Here is a 20859-nt window from a genome sequence, read left to right as displayed (position 1 = left end):
GTAACTTTACAAACTAAAAAAGTTGGAAAGCCTATTCTTTTTCAATATTACAAAATAAAAATTACTAAGATACATTTTATAATATACTTCATGTATTTAAAATAAAGTACTTTGATCATCATTATTAATATTCTTTATTCTTTTTGTTTACATATAATTTTTTTCTCCCTTTTTTAAGTAACAGCTTTTTCAATATATGTAGACATACATTTGTTTCTCTTAAACTTGAATAAGGCTGATCTTCAACTAATGATTGAAACTTTTAAGGGAATACAGTTTATTATATCTAGTCTTTTTCAGGTAATATAATGTATACTATTACTCAAGACTTAGATTTTTGAAAAGCAAAGCATTTTTTTTCCCTTAATATATAAGTATATCTGATTATTGCCTCAATTTCTATGTAGGTGCCTTGTAATGTGAATCTGTTTGGCATTCAGTGTAGAATGTTAGCACTGCAATGCATGCTTGTGTATCAGTATTATGTTCATTTCAGATTTACATACTATGTAATTTATAAGTGAGTTTAATAAACAAATATTTTGAACTCTTCCTTAGATTACTGTGTTTTGGAGCATTGAAAATCTATTAAAGTTTAAAATATGTATTATATTTCTGTTTTCTGTGTTTTTTACTTGGGAATGCGATTTAATATGAAATTGAGCAACATGATTTTATATTTAAGCCAAATCAAATGTGGAGCAGTCAATAATTGCTATTTCTCATGTATGATAATCAACTATGTTATCATTTTTTACCTTAAGGCCTTCTTATCTATAAATGAAAGATATTACAAGTAGCAATTATATTTGTTTAAATCAAATGAAGATAAAACATTTATCATTGGTAACCCCTTTGCAACTATTAAGCATATTCCATAAAACGATGTATGCACATAATATTTTTTGTGGCTTTGAATGTTTATATTAGTGAGAAATAGAATAAGCTAATGAGCCATTAGGCTATTATAAATTTGTTGAAATTTAATGAAATATATTATATTCCAAATTCCACTGATATTATTCATATTAACACGACCTTATGAATTATTTTCGCTTAAAAATTCTGAGGAAATATGATGAAAATTTCTGTGTGAAGATTTTTTCAACTCGTATTTTGGATTGACACTTCATTAAAAAGTTTAAACAACAAAGCTTACTTAATTTAAACGGTAAAGCGTTGCTTTAAATTATGCCTCAAGGACAATGATTACAAATTCTTTAAAGATAAATAATTTTTCTTTGTAATATTAATTCGATGATAATTTGGATTGAATAGATAAATTTACCTTTATCATTGAAGTCACTAAGGTCATTTAATGCTGAGAAATATGAGTTTATACTGGTTTGAAATACGTTTTAAATATTGAATATTGTTTAAAGAAGCTTTATTTTTAAATGGGAAGGGAAAAAAACCCGGAGGTTAATTTATGGGTTAATTACAATATGAGTCAGGGTGTGTAGTGTCTTGAAAAGTGCTTAAATTTGAAAATCACTTTTAAGCACCTTAAAACGGCTTAATTTTCAGAAAAGGTTCTTAAAGTGCTTAATTTTTCTCGTGAAGAGCGAAGAAATTTTTTCGTTTGTTTTTGTGTCACCGCAAGTTATACGATTCGAAATCATAATCGTAAAGGCTTGTTTACCGGATGTACAAAAAAAAAAAAAAAAAAAAAAAAAAAAAAAAAAAAAGGAAGCCAACAAAAGTGAACAATTTGAGAAAGGAATCCAGATGTGCCAGCATATATTAAGATAACGTGTAATGATTTATTTTCTTTTCTTTCTTTCTTTTTCGCTTCCTTTTCCTTCAATATGCATTGCTATTTAATAAATTACTGGAATAGTTATCCAGAAGGGGCAGTACGAAATGCGTTCTGTGCCATATTTATTGCGAATCGAAAAACGTTTGAACTTAAATTTTTAATGTTCTAGAGGTTGAAGAATTTATTTAAGTTATGCCTAGTAAGTATATAGCTAAAGCCTAGTAAGTATATAGCCAACCAGCTTCATTTACAAGCAAGCACGGTTAAACCGGATATCATCTTAGTGCAAGAACAATATCATTATTACAACGAAATCCCCAGAATTCCAAAATCACGGAAAACGTTTAGTTCCACAAACCAGAAGGCTGCAATTTTCATCCCGTCGGCCGATACCTGCTCTATTGGCTACAAAAGTCAACATGGTAGCTTTAAAAATTCAAACATTCTCATATCCCATCACCATAATTTCTGCCTACTCCTCACTAGCACAACTCTTCAAGAGATCATTACCAGCCTGCCGGAGGAAACCAAGCGGGTGGACAGAGAAATTAGAAATACATAAGAAGAAAGTTAGAGCATAGAGGGCACTAGAAATTGATGGAATAGAGACATCATCAAGAGAACCAAATCTAGGAATTCCTAGAATTTTAAATATCTAGGAATCCATGTTGATGACCGATTAAACTGGCTGGAACATATAGAAAAACAAGGAGAAAAGGCAATTAAAATGCATCAAAGCCTCAAAATAATCGCTGGCAGCACATGAGGAATCTCTCAGAAACACAGAGAAGTTCTTTATAAGACAGTAGTTGAGAGAATGCTTGCCCATGGTTCTTCAGCGTGGTGTTTAAACCCAACATACAGGATGAAGAGGAAGCTCTCCTCCATTTAGAGACCATTTCTTCTCTATATTTCTGGTGCATATCGAACAATTCCAACAGCAACGCTACAAACCATTCTCGGCATTCCACCCCTGCACATGCAATTAAAGGTTGAAATCAGACTAACTTCAATATATCGCCTAAGAATCTCTCTTGCGCACAACATAACAGAAATCCAACCAGAAGAGTTAGAGAAGAAAGTAACTGACTGGTCAACTCACCCCTGACAGCATCTCAATCCCAACCAAATCTCATTGGAAGATGAAGGAGTAAATATATTGTTACTAGCAAGTCAAAAATTATACATGGACGCCTTTATGCATTCACTCAAATGAACTCACAGTTCTACAAATGAATGAGACATACTAAAATCGTAAAAAATAATATGAGAAGAATCTTCTAGTTACCATGAGCACTACCAGTATTTATTTTCTCTTGATTTCCATTATATTACAAAAAAAAAAAAAAAACATTGCCATTCCTAGAACACAAAAGTTTTACAGCTGAGTTAAGTCATAAACTCTGCTCAGTTTACATATATCTCAAATGAACAATATCAGTATCTTCACAGGCGGCTCAAAAAACAGAACATGGAATTGGAACTGCGTTTTGTGTCCTGATCAATGATTCTCGGTCCTATCACTGTTCTGCCAAATTGAATGACAACAATACTGTTTTTGAAGCTGAACTGACCACACTTCATATGCATCTCAGTTCCCAAACAACAGTACTTTTAAAATACATGTTGACAATAGAGCTAGTATCATGGCATCTTCTAATCCAAAGAGTACAAACCCAATAACAAGAGAAATTTTTAGTGTCCTGCTTTCAAATCCAATAGCAAAAGTCTCATGGGTTAAATCACATGCAGGCAATATAGGCAATAAAAAAGCAGACTATCTGGCGAAGGAAGCAACGAGAAATGGGCAATTTTATATGCAAACAAAGCTTCCTAAACCAGATATAAAAGCCTTCCACCGGAAAGGCATACTAGAGGAATGGCAAAGATATTGGACCAATGGTGACACAGGCAGAAAAGTTCAACCTTCACCCCACTAACTGGATCAGAGAGGATATTATTTTCTTCTCAGAACACGCCTACCTCTTCATGCCTACCTCAAAAGGTTTAATCTGTCTGATTGTGATCAGTGCAGTTGTGTGGTGGTGGTGGTGGGGATTGGGACGACACTTCATTATGCTTCGGAATGCATCCTCGTAATCTCTTGGCATATGAAAAATCCCTCACCAAGCCATGAACAAGAATGGTTGAAAAGAGGCAACTTCCTCTCCAGGCAAAAAATCCATTGGATAATTAAATTTATAAGTTAAAATAGAGATCTATTCTTGCCAACTTAGCTCTCAACATCAAGTGTCATACTCGGAAACACTAAGGGAATAAACAGCTCCTATCATACATTTATTTGCATTTATAAATTTCAATTAAACAGAGTTTGTCTTCGTTCCCATTAACAAAATTATTTTCCATCTGATTTTTTATAACTGCATCCTCTTCTGCTATATCTTAAAAATAGTGAACACAAAATATATGTGTATTTTTACACATTTTATCATATAGCATATTATTATTCCAAATAATTTTTCAAAGTTTAAAATATAGGTAAACGGTCTCAATATAATTTCTTATATGCTTGTAAATTCTGTACATAGTTATTTTTGTTTTCTATTGTAAATATTTTGGTATTTAAATAAAATTCCCGCAACATGCCCACCAAACCGTTCGGTGACAGGAATGGTCACGGGGACGGGGTATGAGACGTCATTCTGTTCTGTTCTATGACTACAAGTCTAGTTTTCAGTCAAATTTTTGTTTTGATCAGTTGGGAAGAATGCGTCTAAAACAGAAATTCGCTTTTCGGATATTTTCAGCCTTTATACTGCCAGGAATTAATCGCCAAAACACTTGCCAAGGATCACACGATAGAATCACGCCTAAGGTTACTATTTCGTAATTATTGTACGTGAATACCACGTAAGGCATTTTCTGACTATGCGAAAAAGCTTTGGGGAGACGCTTCCGCATATTTATTTTCGTTTTGTTTCTTACTACAGAGCTGATTTGTTTGTTGACTTCATGAATTTGTATTTGTTTTATGAAAACTAGGACTTGTTAAAGCATTTTCATTCCTTCGTAAATTATTTATAACTTTTCTTCTGTAATTTTTTTTAAGTAAGAATTTTTGCTTATAGGTTAAAAAGCATTTTTTTTTCAGGCACGTTAAACGTTAAAAAAAAACTTTATTTACTAAACTTTAGAAGTAAGAGGTGAAAAGACAATTTCTTTTTAGTCTGATAACTTGTGAACGTTGCTATTATTTTCTATTAAAAATAATCTATAAAACTCATTTAGAATATGTCAATGTTCTATCATCCATTTCATACCAGTCGTATGATGATAGTCACAGGAATGCTTTAGTTCTTTGCTTTATAAAATAGCAAATGGAATTACTAAATAGAATGACTTAGGGCAGGAAGAAATTTAATTTTTCCATCCCAGCCATGTTCTTGCTTATATAGAAATCAAATACAAAATTTTTGGACATGTTATGCTTCTATACCAATATCGACAATTTCAGAATTGTTGTATCTATCTAAATTTATTTGTAACTTATTAATTTTAAGAAATCTTGGAAAAGATCAATGATTTTTGTTGTTGGTCATATAAAAAGTTTACTTAATGTTTTTGGAATTGCTAGTTTTTTTTCTTCTCATTTTTATGATCGTTTCTATGTTTTTATCACATCCAAAATTTTACATTGGAAGACATCCTGCAAATGCAGAAATAAATATTAAAATTTAAAGAATAAGCATTTAAAATTAATTAGTAAAATTTTTTTCAAAAGAAACTATGAATAAAAGAGAAGAAAAAAAATCCTGTGCTTAGAAAATGTTCACCTTTGTATAAGTATGCACTAGGGCAGAACGAAAATGGCCTTAATTAAATTTTTTTTTTTTTTTTTTTTTTTTTTTTTACATTTTAGTTTGCTAATAGTGGGAAAAAGTTGTTTTTTAGGTAAAAAAAAAAAAAAAAAAAATTGGATTTCAATACCACATCTTGAGGTGCCACAAAGAGCTTAAAGTTTGTAAAAAAATTGAAATTTTAAGGCCATCTTGTAGGAAATGAACGATTGATAATGTGATCGTCAGTAAAATGACATCGCAGTAATTGTTGAACCGCACGTGCTATGTGAAGAGGAGTAACATCTTGTTGGAATACTGTTGTAGTGTGGCATCCACGCTGCAGGAGTTCTGGAATGACAAAAGTTTTCAAAAAATCCCGATAACGTGCTGCGATTACGGAACAGGTTGTTGGTCCCTGCGGAGTGATTTCCTCACAGAAAAAAAGGGTGCTGTGAAGACGATCTAAACAGCAACATGCAGTGAATGCAAGAGCATCTATTGGTGAGGATTCGCAGTGAACCAGATACGGCACTTTGGCTGTTAAGTTAAAGCGAACGCTTCACGTACGCCTTTATCGGCAGGTTTTAACTCTTGCAAGCGATGGATCTTCGAATGCTATCCGCATGCTCCTCCAGACTGTAATGTATGGCATCTCCAGTTGAGCACTAGATGTTCCTGCTTGAATTGGCTTGCTCAACGTCAGAGGTTGTTATGTCCTAAATTACCTTCGGTATCCGTGTTTTACGTCCACAGCCTGCTTTAGCAGCTAAGCTGCCTTTTTCCTCGTTATGTTTGACCATCCGCAGCAGAGCGCAAAGTGTTATTGGACCCATACGCAGATACTTCTGCCCGAAGTGCTTTGGCAGCGTTATTGCTGTTTTGGTGAAATAACTTTAGTATCAACGCACGCTCCGGCAAAGAGAGGACCATCGTTTGTAGCCTAAGAATGTTCTAAATCTGTACGTTCATCTTTTTATCCGTTAGGAACGACCTTTTGTTCGCCTATTATGCAAATTTTTCTCTCTAATGCAGCCTGCAATATCAATATTCGAATTTTTATCTAGCTAGCGAAATTTGTGCTTTAGTAAGACAATAATGGAGTTTATTACAGATGCCCCGTATTCTGCCCTTTATTGTTGATGTTCATGTTTCATATTCATTATCTTAAACCAATCGTAGCGCCACATTTCATCCAACGGCCTTTTTTTAACTCATTTTTTTTATTGCACGAATCTATTTTCCATGACTTGAAATGTATATCCTCCAAATATGAAGGCGTTACGTCAACTGGTTCTCTAGCCAGGGCGTCCCAAATTGAGATACTTTAATTGGAATCCCCATGTATGAGTAAAATTTTTGGAATTCCACTGAAGGGCTTGTTACATTTAGGAAAATAACCGATAAAAATTTCGGATCAGCATTTACACAATTTCTTGCAAAATTCGACTTTATAAGGGGAAAATAAAATAAATAAATAAATCTATTGAAAAATGTTTCTAAATACTTTTACGTCAATCAAAATTTGCGGACAAAAAGTGTCCGATTTGAAATATGTTATTTTTGGATTTCGAACAGCTATCATAATAATTGATTTGAAAAAAAAAAAAGTACAATTATGACTTAGTTATTAAGCCTGCTTTTATTTTTTCAATGATCGTTCTTTTCCCGAAGACTGTTATTAAATCTTGTTGGGAAACAATCATCACCAAATGAGAGGATTTTTTCTTTTTACAAATATAATTTTTTTGTATTTTTTTAAAAGAAATCCGGCCTTTGAATCTTGATTGAAAGAAAAGTACTTATAAGCATTTTCGGTGACACATTTTTGTCCAACAAAATTGAATTTCTCAAAAAATAATGTATACATTGGTCTGAAATTTTTGCCGGCTAGTTATCTATTTACCCATCTAAGTGAATGTATTTATGCGCATTTTCAAAAATTTCGCAAGAATGTAAAAAAGCAGTAAGTTTAAAAAACTTATTCCTGATTTTCTTAAGCCATCGACAGCTCATTCTATCAGTCTTTTTAATATCTATAACTTTTCAATTTAAATCTTTCCTCTCAGCTTAATAGTTTTTTTATTTCAACACGAAAAAAGCGGCACTTCATCTTCCATCCACACCATATGTTAGTCCAACAGCTTCAGATATGTAGTTGGAGGCCAACTTAAAACGATAGCCAGCTCAGTAATAACTTAAACCATCCATTCAAATTGGTGCTACAGATGTTTTCTAGGAAAAAGTGTCGTTCAACAAGACTGAAAGGAGAACACTTGCATATAAAGGGGAATACTTGCTCTCTATAGGCTGGCCCGCTTAGAACAAAATTAGGCACATATAAACTTTGGATGGTGTAAATGTGCACAGTTTCCTCGCAATAATTCTCAGACATTGTGCTGCACAAAACTGATTTTTTACACTTTTTTAAAGATAAAAGAATATCTTTTTAATAATACCGATTTGGTTCTGCTTTTTTTTGAATTCGGTTAATTTTGTTTTCATATCTATCTCTATCTCTACTGACAAAAAAAAAAAGAAAAAGAATGAATGTATGTATGTATATGTGATTATTTGACTAATGATATATATGCGTTAGAATGTATATATATGTGATATACCAAATTTATATATATCCTTTGCAGATCGAAAGTGTGCAATTCGGAGAAATTAAAATTTTAATTAATTAAAAAATTAATTTGAATTTTGTCATTACTTCCTCAATCACTTCCGAAAGTATTACTGCATAAAAATCATTTCTCAGACTGTATTTAAAAACTTAAAAATGTGTCTTTTTAATGATATCAATTCAATAGACATGCAAATTTTTCTAAAATTTGGTACTTTCATTTTTCTGCCTGGTTTCCAATAAAAAATGACATTGTTATCCTGAAGTTCAAGCAATTTTTTTTTTAGTTTATTGAAAGCTAATGAAGTAGGGTTCTTTTTTATTATCTCTTTACTTTACGAGACTAATTACAAAGTGAAGCTACAATATCATGAAATTTAGAAGACAGATGAATCGCCCATTTACATTTTTAATAGCGCTAAGTTATCATGGGACTGGCCTCCATAAGAAAAGTCCGTATACATAATAAACAGAATATACATATAAGACAATTAAAATAACACGATTTTAATGTCGGATATTTGACGGCATCATTAGTTTAAACGATTTAACTAAATGAAGCATAACCAATATCTTTCGTGAATTAGCTGATTGCTAAAGGCAATTAGTCTACATCTATATTAATAAAAAAGATGAATATAAGTGTGTGTGCGCGAGGGCATGTTGGCATTCTACCACCACACCATTTGACCTACAGTTACCAAAATTTTCACATGCATGTCTTTAAGAGTGGAAATGTGGACCGACGCGAATTTTTGAAGTTTTAATTACAAATTTAAAAATTAAATTGAATTTTATCATTTTCTATGATAACTTTCACAAATATTATTGCACAAAAATAAATTGTTGTTCAAAATTTAAAAAAATTATCTTTTTAATGATGTCAGTTTAATAAATGAGCGAACCAGCTGGTCGCCTGAGACGACTAGTTTATACTAATAATAAAGATGAATGTGTGTTGGCTCTCTGCAGGAGAGACCGTTTGACCCAGAGTCACCAAATATGGCACATTAGAAAACGGAAATGTGAACATCGGATATTTTTTTTTTTGAATTTTTCATTAGAATTTTAATCAAATTATCCCAAATTTTGGCTTTTTTTCCGGATAATATACGAAAATATTACCCGGAATTATATTATGTACAAAAACTAATTTTGCATTATTTTAAATTAAAATTTTTTTAATGATGAGAATTTAATTATCGTAGGGACCTTTGTTGAATTCTAGTAATTTTTTTAATCTAAAATATTATTTTACCTAATTTTCAACAATAGATTATTTCGTTCCCGTTTTAATGGTTTTATCAACTGTTTGATCGCGAGATTTTTTTTAATTGTTGAAAGCTGAAGAAGATGGATTTTGTTTAGTATAGCTGTAGTTTCTAAAACGGAAAAAGTGAAGCTGCAATACCAGGAAATTTAAAAGACGGATGAACCAAGCATTTATAGTTTTAAAGCGTCATGATTCAATGGGATTGTCTCAATAAGAAAGGTTCATATAGATTATAAATGAACTTAAGAAAAAAAAATTAAAAAAACATGGAGTTAATAGTAGAAAATTGACGTAATCATGGACATTCAATTATATCTAAACGATTTATATGAAATAAAAAATAACCAATATATCCGGTGAACTAAACAGTCGCCTTAGGCGATTAGATAATCTTTATATTTATCCTCTTTACTTATAATAAAGAAGAATTGTGTGTGTGTATGTTGACGCTTTACATACCAGACAGTTTTGCCTATAGCTACGGAGTTCGGCACATGTGTACTCTGAATGTGCACCTCTGAGAGATTTTTCTGAAATTTTAATTAAAATTTCAATTAATCAAAAATTAAGCAAAATTTTATATTTTTCGGAAATAACCTGAAATTATTACAGTGTAATTTTTTTTTTTACATCATCTGAAAGTTAAAAAATATATCTTTTTAATACTATCAATTTTTAAACAGATAAATTAAGTTTCTAATTTTAATCAATTCAAAAAATATTTTAAGCATATTTTCCCAAAGTTTATTTCACCCGAAAAAATAAATACAACAGTGTATGAGAATAGAAAAAATTAACTTTTATCAGTGTGTTGCCATCACGATGACAAAAGCTCAAATTAAAAGATTAAATTAAATCTTACTAGAAACGCATAATTTTCAGCACGTCGTGTCTTTAAAAAATGAAATAATCATTAAAAATGATATTTTTTAGAAAGGCAAGTGCAAGAAAAAGCGACTTCTACATACACTCATGTCCAAAATTAAGGTCACAAAAATGTTTTTCAAATTAATTCTAAATGACTACCAGTAAAATTTAAACAAATTATATTTTATATATTGTGAAGGACCGGTAACACAATATTAACCTTTGTTGTGGGAAATACTATTGTTTAGCAGTAGTTTTTGAGGAACTACTGAAATTAGACCGTTTAGGCATCTGGGATTTTTGCCTGCAATTTTGTGAATATTGCATTAAAACAAAAAATTTAACCTTTTTCAGTGAGAATGAGTTCTCATAATAAGATAGACGATTCCTTGAGATGGAAAGCCATTGGCAGGGGTGAAGCTGGGCAGTCTCAAGCGGAGGTGGCTCAATGGTTACAAGTGGCACCGAAAGTGGTATCCAGGTTGTGGAATCATTCCAAACAAGTGGTACTGTAACCAGGAAGGCCAGCCAAGGCCGTCAGTGAGCAACGACGCCCGCACAGGATCGCTATTTGGCATTAAGCGGACGACGGCATAGGCTGAAAACGGTTCCTCAACTTGCTCGTGACCTTGCTGCTGCGTCTGGAGAAAAAATTTCCAGACAAACAGTATACAGACGTCTAGCAGAGAGGTCCCTTTATGCCCGGTGACCAGTTGAGTGCGTCCCTTTGACTGCATCCAACAGAAAAGCCCGGTTGTTGTGGTGCCGAACACATCAGTCTTGGACACAACAAGAATGGGGGCATGTTCTTTTCAGTGATGAGTCGAGATTTCCCACACAGAGGAACACTCGTCGAATCTTCATCTGGAGAGAGCGAGAAGCTCGTTATCATCACTTCTATGTAAAAGAAATCGACAGATTTGATGGCAGAGGAATCCTTGTCTGGGGTGGTATAATGTTGGGCAGTCGTACACCACTGCACGTCTTCGATGCGGGTATTGTCAATGCACATCGCTGTAGGGATGAGATCCTTGAAGCCTATGTGAAGTTGTTCCGGGGTGCTTTTGGGCCAGACTTCATGTTTATGGACGATAACGCTCGTCCAATCAGAGCCCAGATCGTTGAGGATTTTCTTGAGGAAGAGGATATTCGATTTATGGACTGGTCCTCGAGGTCTCCGGATTCCAATCCGATTAAACATGTTTAAGATAGTCTCGGAAGAGCCATTTCACAGCGTAACCCCCTCCTAATACCCTCCAAGAGTTAAAAGCCGCGGTTTTGGAAGAATGGGCTTTGTTGCACCAAATATTTATTGACACACTCATAAACAGTATGAAAGCTCGTTGTGAAGCTTGTATAGCAGTGCACAGTGGTCACACTCCATATTAGACAGGTTTTTTCCGAGATAAATGCTTTATCTCTGATTCATAATGTAACACTTTTTGATAGACCCTGTTTCTTAATTCCCAATTAAAATCGTTTCCATGTTGTTATGTGTCTATGTTCTTTCTTCCATTGTAGTGTACCTTTGTGCCAAATTTCGTGGCAACACAGTGAATAGTTTTTCATTTTTCGAAAATTTTATGTTTGTGACCTTAATTTTGGACATGAGTGTATATACTAGCTGACCCGGCAAACGTTGTTCTGCCTTATAAATTATTTCTATTGAATATTTTGGTTGTTAACGAATGCATTGTAAGTGTGTGGGGTTGGGATCTATGACAGAAAGAGGAATGGAGAGCTGTAGATGATAATCGCCGATTAAAAAAACAACAACCACCAACCATTCATTTTCTCAATACAATGTATTTCATTTACATAACTAACATATACATTGTTTGATCTCTTAAAAGTTAAACGCAAAGTGAAAAAAGTAATATATTTTTTGTCCTAAAGTATAAAAATGAAATAAAGAAAATCAATATTCATTTCGAAGTGCAATTGAGTGTACGATATTTTTTCTCAGTCCGTCTCTAGCCAACACAAAAAAGCTCGATAGTTTGCCCACGCGAGAACATGCCACGTGTGAAAAACATGGTGTGCCCTAATCTAAGCCGCAAACAGACATCGTTTACCCTTGCGACTTATTGATTGTCACTGCGAATGCGAATTTAATAAGAAATTAAACGCGTTTGAATTCAATTGGCACGTTTCTGAGAATCATTGGACATTTTCGGCTCGGAATTTGCCATTCAAAATGGTGGCTTCGATAACGTTTTTCAACAATTATATAATGACCAATCGCGTGCCATTACACAGCCGTGGTGGGTTCAAATTCCGAAGTAAAATAACCAGAGATCCAACTTTTAGTCGTAGAAGGTATGGTGACATGCCTGGCAAATCCAGTGAGTTCAAAAACTCTGTTGGATAATGCGAGTTCGCAAATTGTACAGACTAACTCTATGGCAAAGGATACCGACGTGCTCTGATTGGTCGATTTCATTTAGCACAGACTTTCTTTGCTGGAGCTGCTGCAACCCTGTTGCATTGTTTGGTGTCTTCGTATTTTTTTTTTTTTTTTTTTTTTTTTTTTTGCCTGCCATTTTTCAAAATGGGGAAATTAAATCTTCCAGAGAAATACGATTATAAAATAATTGAGCTTGATGACAATAGAGCTATTTTTCGTATTTCAGATCTTGTGAATAAAGAATTAGCACAGGTAGCAATTTTTCTGTGGAGTATTATTAAAATAAGACTTGAAAATTAAGCTTTTATTTTACGGAAAATGATCGACCAATTTTTTTACTAAATTTTCACGTTAAAATCATTACCATAAAATATTTATATGCAAATATACTATATTTATTAAGATATTTAGATGACATTAAACGGAATAGAAATCATTATAATTCTTATTGAATATTCATGCAAAATAAAATAAGGGGATATTTATTTATTAATTTCGTATTCAAATTATTACCATAAGATGTCTATCTGCAAATGTGCTATATTTGTTAAGATATTTAGATTCATATAGTTATGAACAATCTAATTATTAATTTTGACATTTGTTATTAACTTAATATTAAGATTTATAAATATATAAATAGTTTATACATTTCTTTTGAATACTTATTTCTTGCATTTCTGTATCACATAATTTAGGAATGGATTCAAGAATATCAACAAAGATCGGAAACAGTTTGGCACAGTTTTGCAAGATTTGAGCCAAATAAGCGATAACTACACTATTATGAGTGCAAAACATTGTCAAGGCTTAAACGAATCAGAGCACGTCGGTATCCTTTGCCATAGAGTTAGTCTGTACAATTTGCGAACTCGCTTGGATAATTTACAGCTTCGTTAGCATCACAAACTGTATCGATCGATTTGTGTCACGTTGATGCTCTACTTGATTATTATCTTTGTTTTTTAATATTTTGTAAGTTCCGAATGGCAACTGTAATAAAAAATGGAATAATGTTATGGTATTTTGAGAATGGCTTTTGAGTAGAGTTTCTTACTTTGATGATATTAATATGATTTACGCCATAAATATATATTTCTGAGTGAAAATTTGGGAAGTTAAAAAAAGAGAGTATATATTTGAACTATAAAAAACGTTTGTGTTCATGTGGAAGAAGAGAAGTTTCATCCATTTTATGACTACGCAAAACATCGAGTTTTAATATACTTCTGGTTCGTAAAGTACAAAGTACGAAACGGAACATCTGGCGTCCGTGACAGTACTCGTCTGCTCATTACTGAGTGAGTTTTATTTCGTTTATTTGTTTATCTTATTTTGAGCTGAGCATTTATGGTTTTTGTATTTGAATATTTATGAGCTGAAATGGAAACCGCAAAGAAAAATAGAACTCAGCAGAGGAGATTGTTTACTAAAGCATGTAATGAGTCCGATGCTGAAGAAACAAATTTAGAAACTTCTGATAAAATAATCAAATTAAAGTTGATAATTACATCACCCCATTCTCTTCACAGGGTTGCCATACATTGGAAGCGTAGAGGGGTTGCCTTCTTTAGCTTTAAAATTTGGTGCCAAACTTGGCGGTACCCGTCTCTAGGATTTAGCCGAAAGCTATGTTAATGATAAATTCTGAAAACGTTGAAGATGATGTTATAAATAAAGAGATAGATGAATCTGAAAGCTATATAGACCGTTGGCGGCTGTTACAGTTGAAACTGCAACAACTTTCAATTGCAGGAATGGAAAAAGTTTCTTCGAATTGTGGTGTTTCTCAGCAGAATACATTATTACGTTACCCTAAAATTCAGTTACCTTCGTTTAATGGAGATATAAGAAGCTGGGTAAGTTTTTGGGGTCAATTTGAGAAAGTCGATAAAGACCAAAATTTAGATTTACATGATAAATTTGCATACCTATCCCAATGTATGGAAAAAGGAAGTGTCGCTGAAGAATTAATTAAAAGTTTTCCACCAGGAGGAAACAGTTATGAGAAAGCTATAGAACAATTGAAATTACGTTACGGCCGAGAAGAATTACTTATACAAGAATTACTTATACACCACTTTTATCATTGGTTCTTCAAAAGCAGAATATGCCGAAAAAATCTCTGAGAAATCTTTATGATTTATTGGAAACAAAGCTCCGTGCGCTTGAGATATTAGGAGTAACAAGGGATAAATATGCGGCAATGCTTTACCCACTTGTTGAGTCTGCTTTACCTGAGGAAACACTTCTAGCCTGGGAACGGTATAGATCTACAAATCGTAGATCACAGGATGAGGAAAATCAAAATAGTAAAACAACTACAAAAACTGATCTAGATTCAATTCTTGAGTTTCTTCAAGATGAAGTACAAGCAGAGGAACGTATAATTTTAGCCTCAAAAAACTTTGGATTTGATACCAAGCCTAATTTTAAATCATTCAAGGAGAAAAAGGCTGCAAATAATAAACACAAATATGGGGACACTCGTCAAATAGCTAGTGCAGCTGATCTTTTAACTTCATCGAAAGAACAAAGACAGTGTATATTTTGCCACAATTTACATAATTCCACTGACTGTTTGCAGGTACGGAAACTGCCGATGAAGGGCAGAGAGAATCTTGTTAAGAAATCAGGTTGTTGTTTCCTGTGCTTAAAACCGGGTCACCAAGTTCGTAAATGTTATTCAAAAGTAACTTGTTTAGGCTGTGGAAAAAGACATCACATTATACTCTTTCACAACGTAAACCAACGAACATCTTTCTCTACTGGAAAAGAAACTGCAGAAGTAGATAGTCTTCCGAATCCTGATCAAGCGCTTGCAAATGTTTCCAAAAGTCCTAGTGTTATGCTACTAACCTTAACAGTTTTCATCAGAGGTTATGGGGGAAAACGGAAGGCAAGAGCCATCATAGACACTGCTTCGCAGCGCTCTTACGTTTTAAAAAATACTGCTAGAGAGATGAAATATAAAAGGGAAAGCTGGGAATATCTTCAACATTCTCTGTTTGGTGGAGAAAACACAGGAGTGTGCAAGCACGATGTGTTTACATTGTATTTGACAAGTTGTGATGAATCTTATAACTGTCATTTCAAAGTACTGAGTCAACCTGTTATCTGTGAAAGTGTCCCACCGACAATTCCTGCAATTCATTTAAAGGAACTTAATGACTATGGTATTCATGTGAACAATATGACGGTCCTATCGAAATATTAATAGGAGCTGATGTAGCTGGAAAACTCATTACTGGTGGTTGCAAATCTTTATCTTGTGGCTTAACAGCAATGGAAATGGATGGACCATTATGAGACGAATACCCCAGATTTCTTCAAAAGAAAATGGAATCTCAGTTGCTAATTCTATGCTTTCTACTACTAGAACAATAACAGAATTGTGGACTTTTGACTCCCTTGGAATTACTGACCCATCGGATAGGAAAACTAAAGAAGACTTGCATGAATCCGCCAGAGAGCATTTTCTTAAAACAGTTCAGGTTGACAAAGACAATCGTTTTGTGGTACATTTACCATGGCTGGAAGATCATCCTCCACTGCCTGACAATTTAAATCTGGCTTTAAAGAGACTGGGCAATACTGTGCGAAAGTTAAAAGAAGAAAATATGTATGACGATTATAATCAAATATTTGAAGAACGGGCAAGAGAGGGTATAATTGAGGAAGTTCCTAAGCACGAGATTCATTTGCTGGCTCATGTCGTGAAAGAAAATAGTACGACGAGAATCAGACCTGTGTTCGATGCTTCGGCGAAAGTGAAAGCCTCCTCCAGCTTAAATGATTGTCTGGAGAAAGGAATAAATCTTGTAGAATGATTCCTACTCTATTAACGCGGTTTCGGATGAACAAGTTTGGAGTCACAGCAGACATCCGTAAAGCTTTTTTACAAATTCGCCTTAAAGAAAATGATAAAGAATTTTTAAGATTTCTTTGGTGTAACGAAAAAAATGAGCTGAAATACTTTAGACACTGCCGTGTCGTCTTCGGAATTTGTAGTAGTTCGTTCTTGCTTAATTCCGTAATTCAGTACTATCTAGAAATGATTTTGGAGGAAGCACAAATGGGTAACTCAAAATATCCTGCTGGTGTTGCAGAGAAGCTGAAAAATAGTTTCTATGTGGACAATTGTCTAACTAGTTTACAAACTGAGACTGAGTTACATGAGTTCATTCAAGTGGCTAAAGATGTTATGCTAGAAAGAAAGTTCGACCTAAGAGGGTGGGAGCATAATTATTCCCACTCCTCAACAGAAGAGGTTTCCTGTGTGACAAATAAAATTGTCCCAGTATTAGGCCTGCAATGGTCTTTAAACTCGGATACACTTTCTGTAAATTTAAAAGAAGATTGTGAAGATAATGGACCTGTTACTAAAAGGAAAATACTATCAGAAGTCCATAAAATTTTCGACCCTATCAGGTAACTTGTCCTTATACCCGAAATTGTTGTTTCAAAAACTGTGGCAAATGAAAACGAATTGGGATTCCGAATTGCCAACAGAAATCTCTAAGAAGTTCAAAAGGTGGAGAAATCAGTTGAGTCTACTTGGGAAAATTGCTATCCCTAGATGTTTAACAAAAGATCCTAATAATACTGGCAGTTTAAGTATACACGTGTTTTGTGACGCAAGCAAAACAGCTTATGCTACCTGGATATATTTAAGAAGTGAAAGTAAGAACTTCATGTCAGTTATTAATTAGAGCAGTAGAATTCATTGAGGAAGGTTTTGAAAATAAACAAAAAACTGCAGCGGTTTTCCTTGACATTCAGAAAGCTTTTGACAGAGTTTGGCAAGATGGTCTTATATACAAGCTAATTAATTACAACATACCCCCAAACCTTATCAAAATTATAATTTCTTACCTCAGTTACAGATCCTTTAAAATCAAGATAAACAATGAATTTTCGGAAGTAAAACCTATTCTTGCAGGTGTACCTCAAGGATCTAAACTAGGGCCAATTTTATTTTCCTTGTTTATTAATGATATCCCCAAGCAATTTAACACTATGTTGTGCATGTACGCTGATGACACTGCAATACTAGCTAGAAACAAAAATCAAAATTTCATTACCATAGCTTTAAACCGACATATTAAATCTCTTGAGGACTGGTTCGTCGAATGGAAAATTGAAATAAATGCTAGTAAAACTGAAGCTATAGTTTTTAATAAAAATAACTGTAAAAAGAATTTCTCCCCAGTTAAAATTAAAAATCAAACTGTCCCGTGGTCTAAGGAATGCAAATATTTAGGTGTTATTCTAGATAGTAAATTAACTTGGAAACCCCACTTTATTTACACAGCTAAAAAGTTTCGAGACCTAACTCGTAAATTTTATCCCTTAATTTCTCGAAACTCCAAAATGAGTAGACAAAATAAAATGCTTATTTACTCTGCCTACTTGCGTCCAGTATTAACTTATGCCTGCCCTGTGTGGGGATATGCTGCCAAGACTAATCTTAGACTTACTGAACGCCAGCAAAATAACTTAATTAGAAATTTCTGCAATATGAAATACTACATGCCCAATACAAATAGGTACTTATGCCTAGACTATCCCCCTCTTAAAAAATTCATTAAAAATCTAGCCACTAACTTCTTTAAAAACATGGATAAGAATGAAAATGAAGCAATAGCTAAAATCCCTAAATATAAACCATCTACAAACTCTAGAAGACCCCGTAATATACTACTTTAATTTATCTCAGCCCCTTAGTTTTTCTTCCTAACTTTTATTTTTTCAAACTCAAATTATACTGTATCTCAATAGCCAATTCTAGCTCACAAGCAGTAAAAACTTACTAAGCCCAACGGCAGCGTACCCCCCCCCCCCAATATCAGACAATCACAATGAGTCCTGACACTCGTCATCTCCAAATTTCGTCGAAGACAGCCACGGCAAAGTATAGACAGCAAAGCACTGTGAAGTCTCTCCTTACCGGGGATAAGCCCCTGCGGGGGCTAGGCGCCCCGTCAACCCAACCATCAAACTTCATGTCAGTTGGTTCAAGCACGGAGTAAAATAGCTCCGCTGAAAGCTATTACAATTCCTAGGCTAGAGCTGTTAGCTTACTCTATTGGTACCAGACTGGTGCAAAGAGTTATTGAAGATTTAAAATTAGGAAATATTCCAATTTTCTTTTGGACTGACTCCAGTACCGCCTCTTGTTGGATAAAAGGTAGCGAAAACTGGACACCATTTGTATATAACAGGATACGAGAAACTAGATTGGCGAGTAAACCCGAAAATTGGCATTATGTACCTGGATCGATCAATCCGGCGGATCTACCATCCAGAGGTTGTTCCGTTCGACAGCTCTCGGAGACAGAGTGGTGGCATGGTCCTCCTTGGCTCTATTACCCATATGATAAATGGCCTAGATCTGAATTCTCCGTAAATGAAGAATATGACTGGAGCAGTATGGCCTCACATGGCTCTTGTGCCAATAAACCATACCTACCTACCTACCGTAAATGAAGAAGAAGTGTTGAAGGAAAAGAGAAAGGAAATAGTATCATCTATGGTGAGCCTTCAAAAAACTGACAATTCCTTTATTTAAAAGTTTTTGAACTATCACAAGACTGTAAGAATCGTTGCCTGGATACTTCGATTTATTAATAACAGTCGTATTTCTAGGGATGATCGAAAATATGGAATCCTTGATTCCGAGGAAATTTCTGTTGCTGAATATGCAGTTATCAGAATAATACAGAAGGAAAGCTTCGTTAATGAAGAAGATGAAAAGTTGAAAACTCTGAGAGCCTTCAAGGATGGAAACGACATCATCCGGTTGAAAACAAGGATTTTATATCGACTAGATAGCGAGGATTTTAAGACGTCTGCAATTTTACCATCAAAAAATGAGCTTGTAAAGCGTATAGTGATATACTATCATGTAAAAAACGCTCATGCCGATACTCAAATGTTGCTTAACATTTTGAGAGAGCGATTTTGGATTCTACATGGTAGAAAGACAGTGAGATCCCTCTTATCAAAATGTGTTGTCTGTAAGAGACATTATGCAAAGAAGCTTGATATTCTTACTGCATCTCTTCCGGAAGACCGAATCCGAGAAGCTGCTGTGTTTGAGATCTGTGGCATTGACCTGGCTGGGCCACTATTTCTCAGAGATAATAAGAAGTCTTGGGTATGTCTCTTCACCTGCGCTGTCTATAGGGCTGTACACATCGAATTAGTGACTTCTTTATCTACGCAATCATTTTTACTGGCTTTGCGCAGATTCATAGCCCATAGGGGACGATGCAGCATTATCTATTGTGACAATGGCTCTAATTTTGTGGGTGCTTCTAATCTGCTGAGTAAGCTGGATTCGAGCCTTATTGTAAGTGACACTGACTTCATCCTATTAAGTGGAAGTTTAACTCACCGACTGCCTCTTGGTGGGGTGGATGGTGGGAGCGACTGATCGGTATTCTTAAAAGATTATTAAGAAGAGTCTTAGGTCGATCTTCTTTAACATATGAACAGATGACGACGGTGTTATGTGATAGCGAAGCCATAATCATTTCACGACCAATGACGTATGTCACGGATAATGATGCAGAGTTGGTTCCATTGACTCCGTCAATGTTCCTGCAGGATATCAAAGTGAGTGGTGTTCCTGATTGTGATAAAGCTGATCACCAGAGTCTTAATCAACGTGTCAAGTATCGGCAAAATTTACAGAAAGCCTTAAGAAACAGATTTCGGTCGGAATATTTGGGAGCTCTGCTTCAAAGACCAGAACATAAAACAGCTTCTGCCGTAGCAGTGGGTGATGTTGTATTAATTGGAAATGACAATACGAAACGCATCAGTTGGCCACTTGGCAAAATAATAGAGGTAATGCCAGGGAAAGATGGTATTACAAGACTTGTAAAACTGAAAACTTCAAGAGGGGAATTGCTTCGACCGGTACAACGCCTATACCCTTTGGAAGTGTCAGCAACAGAGTCAGTTCTAATTCGAGAGAAATTGCCAAATGCAAAATTAAGTGAACAACCAATAGTTAGTCATTCAGTGGACTGCAATATTGAACCTTCGGAGGAGGAAAGGAAAACGAGAAGCGGTCGTATCATTAAAATGCCTCATAAACTGGACTTGTGAACTCTTTAT

General features: G+C 34.3%; 1 protein-coding gene across 1 annotated transcript; it reads left to right on the top strand.

The window, feature by feature from the left end:
* Window positions 1-16786: 16786 nt before the first annotated feature.
* Window positions 16787-20170, top strand: LOC129969004 (uncharacterized). The gene is made up of 3 exons (XM_056083397.1): window positions 16787-17163; window positions 18798-19137; window positions 19307-20170. Exons 1-3 carry the CDS (start codon window positions 16787-16789, stop codon window positions 20168-20170), a joined length of 1581 nt encoding a protein of 526 aa, XP_055939372.1.
* Window positions 20171-20859: the final 689 nt, after the last annotated feature.

This window comes from Argiope bruennichi, chromosome 5, assembly GCF_947563725.1.
Source record: "Argiope bruennichi chromosome 5, qqArgBrue1.1, whole genome shotgun sequence".
Classification (NCBI taxonomy): Eukaryota; Metazoa; Arthropoda; class Arachnida; order Araneae; family Araneidae; genus Argiope; species Argiope bruennichi.
Note: the sequence above shows the minus strand (reverse complement) of the source record. Positions and strands in the feature narration are given on the sequence as shown.

What these genes read in the sequence shown, in the direction of transcription:
- LOC129969004 (XM_056083397.1), top strand. Translation starts at nt 16,787, where the DNA reads ATGATTTTGGAGGAAGCACAAATGGGTAACTCAAAATATCCTGCTGGT. An exon ending in AAAATTTTCGACCCTATCAG is followed by an intron (nt 17,164 to 18,797) that starts GTAACTTGTCCT and finishes TACAATTCCTAG; the next exon opens with GCTAGAGCTGTTAGCTTACT. An exon ending in GGCCTAGATCTGAATTCTCC is followed by an intron (nt 19,138 to 19,306) that starts GTAAATGAAGAA and finishes TTTATTTAAAAG; the next exon opens with TTTTTGAACTATCACAAGAC.